The sequence below is a fragment of the Nothobranchius furzeri genome, chromosome 2, assembly GCF_043380555.1.
Source record: "Nothobranchius furzeri strain GRZ-AD chromosome 2, NfurGRZ-RIMD1, whole genome shotgun sequence".
NCBI classification, from domain to species: domain Eukaryota; kingdom Metazoa; phylum Chordata; class Actinopteri; order Cyprinodontiformes; family Nothobranchiidae; genus Nothobranchius; species Nothobranchius furzeri.
In genome coordinates, this window is record NC_091742.1 from 87,096,050 (window position 1) to 87,104,805 (window position 8,756).

Genomic DNA, 8,756 nt, shown 5'->3' on the forward strand with positions numbered 1-8,756 from the left:
GCCTCTCGGAGTTCCTGCTGCTTTAAACATTAAAATAATTATTTCATTTTCTGTTCCTCACTTCTGATTACCTTCAATGGTGTCTGTTTGTTGCAACCACCAGGTACAAAAACTAACTTGTTTTTGACTATTCTTCTGTCCTGTCTGTTTATTATCTTCCTGCGTCTCCTCTCAATCCTAAAGAAAAACTGCTACCTGGGTTCATATATATTCACCTTATGAGTCACCTTTGAACTGCAGTTCTAAAAGATCTACCGACCGCTAAAACAGCGGAGTGCGAGGTGCTCGCCGGCCGCATCAGTGAGGTGCGTCACCGGAGGACAAAACAGGTGATACGCCCCGATCCACAGCAGCGAAACGCATCAGACACAAATAAAAGACAGAAAACATTAAAGGAAATGAGCCGACATGAACGATCGCGTGTTTAATTAGTTTTTGAGTGGTGACACCTGATTTGATAACGTTACTGCGGCCGTGCTCAGGACGCAGATGTCTGGAGCGCGTCAACAATCAGAGCTTTGCATGCGCAAGCTGGTTAAGGTTAGGATGGGGGCGAGGGGAAGGTTAAATTGCAAGAGGGTAAAGGTCACAATTTGGTTAAATGTCCATTTTACGGCGGGTGTCGGTACCGACGCTCTGGCACAGCGCGTCACCTCCCGATGCGCAGGGGCTCGTCACCTGCTGTCTTTTCCAAGGACTGCATCTTGTCGGTCATTATCACGTGACAGCGACTAGTCGATGACAGGCATAAAAAGTCACTACAGAGCGGTGAGGTCGACTAGTTCATACAACACACACACACACACACACACACACACACACACACACACACACACACACACACACACACACACACACACACACACACACACACACACACACACACACACACACACACACACACACACACACACACACACACACACACACACAGATTAAACAGAACTGATATTAAACTAAAGCTCGTTAAAACAAACATTCAGGAGAGATTCTTCATGAAATAACTGAAAACTCGGGCAGCTGCTCAGGTTTGAGCTCAATACTAATACGAAGCAGAACATCTGAACGTTCCACAGATCCGTCTCTGAAGGTAATGGATGATTAACTGATGGAGGTTCAGCTCTAGAGTGACAGTAATTTAAACACATCTAATCCCATGAAGAACAGCTGATGACCTCAGATTGTAATCTAACGTCTAACGTGGTTGAGCTGAAGTCCTCCTCTTTCGTACGTTTGGATCAACAGAAGTTCTTAAACAGCAGAAGCAAACATCTAAATCAAATCTAAGCAAGGTTGGGGATGTAGATGATGGTCCTAAAACATCAGAACCTGTTAGATGTTTGGGACCTTTAGGACTGAGTAACAGCAGCAGAGCCAGAGGACATCAGGACTCAAAGCTCCATCTTCTGTCCAGACAGAGACACCTGCGGCTGGATGTCCTCATCTGATGCCATCCCACCATCCAGCTTCTCCACAGGAGACTTGCCCTTCTTCTTCTTCTTCACCTTCTTCTTCCTGCTGGTCTTCTCGCTATCCGAGCTCCCGTCTCCCCCCTCCTCTCCCTTGCCTTTGCCCTTCTTTCCACCTTTTTTCTTTTTCTTCTTCTTGTCCTCTGCAATGGCTGCCTGGTCGCCCTTCTTTTTGGGGGTCCAGTCCTCAGCCAGGCAGGCTGGATGGACCAACAGGAGGAGGAGAAAGGAACAGAGTCAGCGAAAATACAAACGGCTTAAATGAAGAAGACTTTTAGGCTGAACATCAGAAACATGTAGACGAGGATCAATGAGACCCACTAAACCTAAGTCCAGAGGAGGAGAAGAGGGAACATCTAGGCTGAAGAACAGGAACAGTGCAGAGATGTGACCGTGTTGGACTCGGTCTGTGTTTTACTTTAGTTTCTGTTACATAAATACCTAAACCATGTTACACAGAACGAACGGTTGTGTTAGAACGTCCTAAAGAGATTCTTCAGCATAAACCTTCCAAACAGCCAGTTTGCTGAGCAGCTCTGCAGCAGGACCGATGAGCTCAGGGCTTTGCTGCAGGAAGGCTGGGCGACCTCTAAAGGTTTTTTCAACACATATTCTTCAGCCCAAAAAATGACAATGGCCGATATATCCATGCAGGTGATGTTTAGACAGTTTGTGGGCCTGAACCACGGGCGATCCACCAATCCCAACGGTTCTTAGTCTGCTTCTGGAAACAGACGATTGGTTCTCATGCAGGAGATCGTCGTTTGTACAAATTGCATGGGTTGTTCGATGTGTCAGTCAACATTACACCGCCCTGCAATTGGTTTGATCCACACGCGTGAGAATAAGGGGCGGGGCTTCTGACAGATCAGACAATAGTTTTCCTCACTAGAGGAATTAACCCTTCACCTGATGAATCAGGTAAGATGTTGATCAGGTATGAAGCCAACACAAGGATGTTAACAGGAGGACGAGACATATCTGATGGAAGTACTGAATTTTTCAGTGGTTATATGTTGGATTATAGATGCAAGTCTTGTTGTGGTCCAACTTTTTTATTAGAAGACACCTATTGGACCCTTGTGGGTGTAAAAGGCCTGTTTGTGTTCAAAATGGCCGTTCTGTCAGTGGTGCGAGGCTTTACACAGTGTTAGACATTAATTATGACAAAAGTGTTTATTTATAAATGCTAGCTTGCTAACGACGTATAATACGTACGTAGACAGAAAAGAGTGACAGATCTGGCCAGGAAGTACGTAATGTTGCATCTAAGAGACTCGCTCAGGCATAAAAAACCACTGTTGAATGGTTGGGCCCATTACTGATGGTCCATAAACTCGTCCAGCCCCAACTGCTGCCATCTTAAAACAGCTTTAGTCTTCTCATTGGTTCCATCAATCCCTCGGTCATAAACTTGCCTGCAAGCATTACCGCCAGGCCACAGCTTCAGGAGGAAGGTCTAGATGTTTCTGCTCATTTAGCTGAGATTAGCCCATCCATCCTGTTGGACTCTCTCACCAAACACAGGCTGCTCATGAAGCCCTCCACCATGGATACAATAACAGGGTTATGGACAAGCACCTCTTGCTCTTAAACCTTCTTTGAAGATCCTGATGACATCTACATTTACTTCCTGTTGTCCCTACCTTTGTCCTTCCCTTTCAGGACGTGTTTCTCACACAGGAAGGTGGTCAGGTCCTCCTCCTGGTTCCCCTTGTACCAGTCCTCGATCACCTCCTCATACTGCTCCACCATCACGTCACACTGACAACAGCAGTTATTTAGATATACGTGATCAGATTTCCGTCCGACTCCAGCGGGATACGTACCTGCTTTTTGAGGTCGGCGACTTCTGCAGACGTCTCGTTCCAGAGCTCGTAGGGAATGTCCATCACCACCTTCACTCCTTTGTTCACCAAACCATGGAGGGTGGAGAAGGTCTCAGACATGCCCTAAACACAAACACTGGTTGTTTATTCCACAGGACGGCAGCAAAAACACTCATATTCCTTATTTTAAAAGGGACTTTTCGGACTTTTGAATATTTATGCTCGCGATTGTCCCCTCAGGCCAAAAGCGTAACGGCAGGTCCAATAGTAGGCTCGTGCACGAGGCGCGCATGCTGTACGTGCGCACTCCTTAACGAAAATAACAGCTGAGACAGTCCCGTGTGTGTGTGTGGGGGGGGGGGGGGGGGCGGAGGACAGAGGACAGGAGAACGCGCAGCTAATTAAATAATGTGGTTCTGTACCTTTCTCTTCAGCACAGCCGACAAAGGTTTAAGATGGGTCAGTCCTCCTGCATGCTCAGATCATTCCCTTCCCTTGCTTGAAAAATTGTTCCAAAATGAAAGTTGAACCCACATCTTTTTTATCTGTGAATTCAATGCCGTTCTGCGAGTCTCAAATACAAATTTGGGCATCTTACTGTAAAAAAAATATATACCATTAATGTAAAAAATAAACTGAATAAATTATGTTCACATCCAGAATCGAACCCAGGTCTTCTGCATGAGAGTCAGACATCTTACAAGGTGAGTTACACTCTAGTAACATTCAAGTTTCTGTAACTTTTATATCCTTGATGACACCTGTAACAATGTCAAGCCAAAGAACAGTTCGGAGCGAAAATGGCTATTTTGTTGCTAACTTGCAGGAAATATCTAGAAGAAAGTAGCTAAGGGTCCTCAGAAATGTAGCTAGGTTCATCACTAGTCGTTAGGAACAGCGACAAAGTCACTGAGTTGGCACTACCTCTCTCTCTGCTGCTAAAGCTACTGATAGCAAATGCTACGGGCGATGCCTGAGCGTGAACGCGCATGAAGCAGCCCGCTCGACCCGAGCATCTCTCTTTTTCTGTGATTTTACAGAAAAACAGGCAATCACAGTAAAAATGCCAGGGCTCATTCTACAGGACCAGGGCATTGCAGGAGAATGTATGAAGAAGACATTTATTATTTCTATACATGTTTTAACTGTCACACTTCCATAATGTCCCTTTAACACAGATATGTACCAGCTGCTTTTGCTGTGCTTGTCTGACTGTGATGAATAGTTTTCCTATTAAAAGCTGCTGGCTGCTATTTACCCACCACACCGCCTGCAGAAGCTTTATGAAAGCTGTTGTAGCCAATCTACAGAACAAGCTAGGTTTTCAGTGCTAACACAATCACAGAACACTCTCGCCAGAGGCGTTCTGTTGCTAAACGCACGAGTGTGTAACGAGTGGAGGACCCAGGGAAGGGAGGTGCTTCAGCGAGAGCGACACCTGGACGGTCCAATAGTTGCTTTTGTGTTATTGGTGGAGGTTTTAGACAAATGCGAGACAACTATTTTATTTTCATTTTCAAATATATTTAAAGCTGTACGATGTTAAAATGTTGTCGAGAGGCATGTAAACATGTTTAACCTGTTTTCCACACTTTCTATTGCCGCTTTAATGTCTAATTTAGTTATTAAACACAACTAAAAACCACAGAAAGGGAAAACAAACCAAGATATTAAATTACAAATGAGCGAGGCAGTAAAAGATCTAATGAGAACCATAACAAACAAACCAGCTGAGGGTACATAAAGCAGGTGAGGTAAGATGTTTTCAGTGTTTTTACTTATTTATTCTCTCGCTTTAGAAAAGAGTCTGAATGTCAACATCTAAAGCCAACCTGAACCGTAGAGGCGGCGTTTTAAACCTGCTCAGACGCACACTGACCTTAGCGAAGCGGTTGCTGCCGCTCCTCTCCTTGTGCAGGTTGTACTCCAGCAGCCTCTGACACACGTTCTCCACCACCTCGATGAACCTCAGGTCCCTGGAGACCACAGGGACAGGTTCTGTTAGAACACTAGACCGTTCTGATGTTACTCAGTAGTTTCAGATGGATTTAGATGTTTCACTGTAAAACTTGTTTCTCTTGTTTTTTCACCAGGTTTAGAGGATTTCGGCGTATTTCGTTGAATCATTTCAGAATTTTCTCACTGCAGACAAAGACAATCTTCATCTTTTTACTACGAACTAGGGTTGTCACGGTGTGAACATTTAACCTCACGGTTATTGTGACCAACATTACCACGGTTTTCGGTATTATTGCGGTATTTTTTTTAAACGTGTTACATTTTCATACAATTAAATAAACCCTGTATGTCAGGAAATATTGTCCTCAGTTTGTGTCTAAATTTTGCCTAAAATGTGTTATTTTGTAATTATGTTGTTTATTTGTTTACATTTTTCTCCTTTAGTCTTTAAAATACCAATATTTGCCCATAACTTCTTATTTTTGTCTGTTTGATGTCATAATTTAAAAATATTAGATCAGATGATACTCAGTACTCAAGTAGCCTTCTAATCAGTTACTTTTTTACCCTTACTTGAGTAATAAACCCTATATCAGGAAAATATTGTCCTCGGTTTGTGTCCTTCCAGTGAGCTTTGCAGATCTGGGAAAATGTCATGAATTTATAATTATTCTCGGAGAGAGACCAACTCTTATCTGCCCCTGGGAGCCCCGTAATGCATAGCGTCATTTCAACATGGGGGTGTCCGCAACACGGTTTATATGCAGGTAGCGGCGCTGCGGCTGCTTTATATAGCGACTCGTTGCATTCTCCCTCAACCCAAATCCTCGGATCACGCATTTTAGCTAAAACGCTAACATTAGCTTGCCTTGCGTTGACTGTAGTTGTGGGTGATGGTCACGCAGATGTGTCATGAGATTTGAAGCGTTGCTGCCTTTCACAGACACTTTTTCTGCACGTGCTGCAAACAGGATAGCGGTCTTCAATAAACTGTCCTTCGGCATTCTTCAGATATCCAAAAAGTGCCCGTACTTCCGACTTTGTCTTCTTTGAGGGATAATAAATGTCCTGAGCGCTGCCGTCTCCTCCTTTGGCCATTATTTCAGCTTTAGCTTCAAGAAAGTTTTGGTTGTAAACAACAAAGTGCGCATGTGCCGCCGGCAACTTCAGCAGATACGGTGGCTGGTAAGGGTCACCGCGCCTACACCGCAGCCACGGTAACCCACCAAGGTAATATAGTTTTTAAATAACAAGACGGTTATTATTATTGTCAACTATTTTACCGGGGTTTACTGCTACACCGGTTACCGTGACAACCCTAGTACGAAACCCACAGAGACTTTATACCAAATCCTGTCTTGCTGACCTGGTTACAGCCGTTATCACCATGTTCAAGGGTCAGAATTCAGAAAAAGTTGTCAGACTAAAGCAGGCATCTTTTTTTAGTTCATTCTGTCTGCAGCAGGATAAAGCCAAGTAGAATATTTCATTTTCCTTCTAGTTTTGTCAGAAGTTTCAGGTTTTTCCAGACTTTGGAGCATTTCATTGGACTTTGTCAGTCCGTCCTTCAGGTCGGTCCGTTTCCTGTGACCTCCAGCCCAAAACAAACAAACACCTGCAGAGTGAAGGCTGAAGCCGGGTTTCATTTGAACGTCTGTGTTTGAGTCTACAGCAGAGACGACGTGAGCTCAGTAAAACTCTGATGGCAATAAAAACACGTAAACTACATCAGGTCCAGATGTTAGTCAGTAAATATCATAAATGACCAGAAAACAACAAATACTAAAGATCCTAAACAAAAGAACATGATAATAAATCAGTCAGAGCCACATTTATCTACCATTATAAAACCAACTTCCTTTAACACACACACACACACACACACACACACCCCTTCCTCCATTCAACAGAAGAGCCTGGTTGTGTTTCTGCTGCTTCTGTTTGACTCGGAGCTAAAATCAGAACCAGGACCATCAAATAAAAACGAGTTGAAACTCACGACTTGACGTATTTGACCGGCGGCGCCCCCTTCCCGTCGATAAAGTTGTAGTTGCTCTCGATCACCGCTTTGGTTCTTCCTGTTTCATCAAAAGCCGACTTCATCTCGATGCTGACGAACTTACAGACTTCAGACCAGGAAAGAAGAACAGAAACTTTTACCTTTCAACTGAGAATAAACTGTTTTTTATTCCAGGTACAATTATTGTCATTTTTCTGAATGAGAAAAAAAAATTGGGAATCAATTTAAACTAAAGGAATTTATTTTCTATTCACAGAAGCCAAAAACATCAATAAACCATCGTTCATCACTAGTGAGAAGTGAGGTTTTGATATTTTTTACTTAAATCACATCATATAATTTTTACTAAAGTGTCATGGACACAATAATCATCAGAAACTGAGGTCAAATTATGATTCTTCATTTAATGAAAAGTTTACCAGCAGATGCAAACGATAAAATGAAGCAAAACATGTTTTTAAGTATACTTGTCAGAAAAAAAAACATCTTAAATAAACTGTAGGCAGAAACCTGAACTTGTGTTATTTTATTTCCCTTTTTCTTAGTTAAAACCTAATTAAAACACTTTAAGGGTGAATTTTTAAGATTTCCAGCTGTTACCCTTAGTGACGATCTCCAAACAAATGCACAGGCTCAAACCCATTCAGAAACCTACTAAATACCTCGTTGAAATTCAAGTATTTTTGAGGATTTCAAGCACCCAAAACTCTGAGTAACACTTCCCTTTCTTTAGATAAAAATCTCACATTTTTGAGAAAAATGATCCACAAAACAAGACACAAATCAGGCTAATTGTTTTAAATCAAACAAAATAGCATTTGTGCTACTTTTTGTACCAGGTGTTATTTACCAGTTTATTATATTATTCAGGTTTTATAAATAGTTGATAACTACTTTATATCGTACTTCCATATTAAAGGTTTTAAAATTACTATAGTTTAATTATTCACTTATACATTAGTGTTCAGAGACATGTAACAAAGTTAAAAACAATGATCCAGAAAGTCATGTGAGGATAAATCTAAAGTTTTAGGCGATTATGTAACCCTAATGCAGCACTTAAATGTTGCTATTCTCCTCATCAGACAGAATTTAACCTGTTGTAAACATTATTTAATCGAAGTAAACAATAAATAGCATCTAGAGCTGTTACAGCTGGAGACCGACAGTCGGATTATAACGAATAATGTTTATTTATTAGTGATAATTAGCTGATCTCCGTTTTTTTTTTTTTTTTTACCTTCACATCTGTTGGGCAGATGAACCCAGTCATCGTCTCCTTCAGTCTTAGCAGCTCCGACCGACGAAAATGTCAACAAGAACAAAAAGTACGACGCTAAAACCATGTCGTCTGCTGTTTTCGGCTCCTTGTCGCAGGTTGTTTGAAATCCAAGAACGTTTCCACAAAACCCCGTTACGTTTCTGTTTTCACATTATTTCCTCTTTGGAACCGCCACACAGGTGCAAGACATCTAACTG

General features: G+C 42.3%; 1 protein-coding gene across 1 annotated transcript; it reads right to left on the reverse strand.

The window, feature by feature from the left end:
* Positions 1 to 1,205: 1,205 nt before the first annotated feature.
* On the reverse strand, positions 1,206 to 8,756 carry cnpy3 (canopy FGF signaling regulator 3). Its single transcript, XM_015946043.3, has 6 exons — positions 8,518 to 8,756; positions 7,257 to 7,383; positions 5,178 to 5,274; positions 3,299 to 3,421; positions 3,116 to 3,233; positions 1,206 to 1,669 (listed from the first exon to the last, which is right to left on the reverse strand). Exons 1-6 carry the CDS (start codon positions 8,621 to 8,623, stop codon positions 1,392 to 1,394), a joined length of 849 nt encoding a protein of 282 aa, XP_015801529.3. The 5' UTR covers positions 8,624 to 8,756; the 3' UTR covers positions 1,206 to 1,391.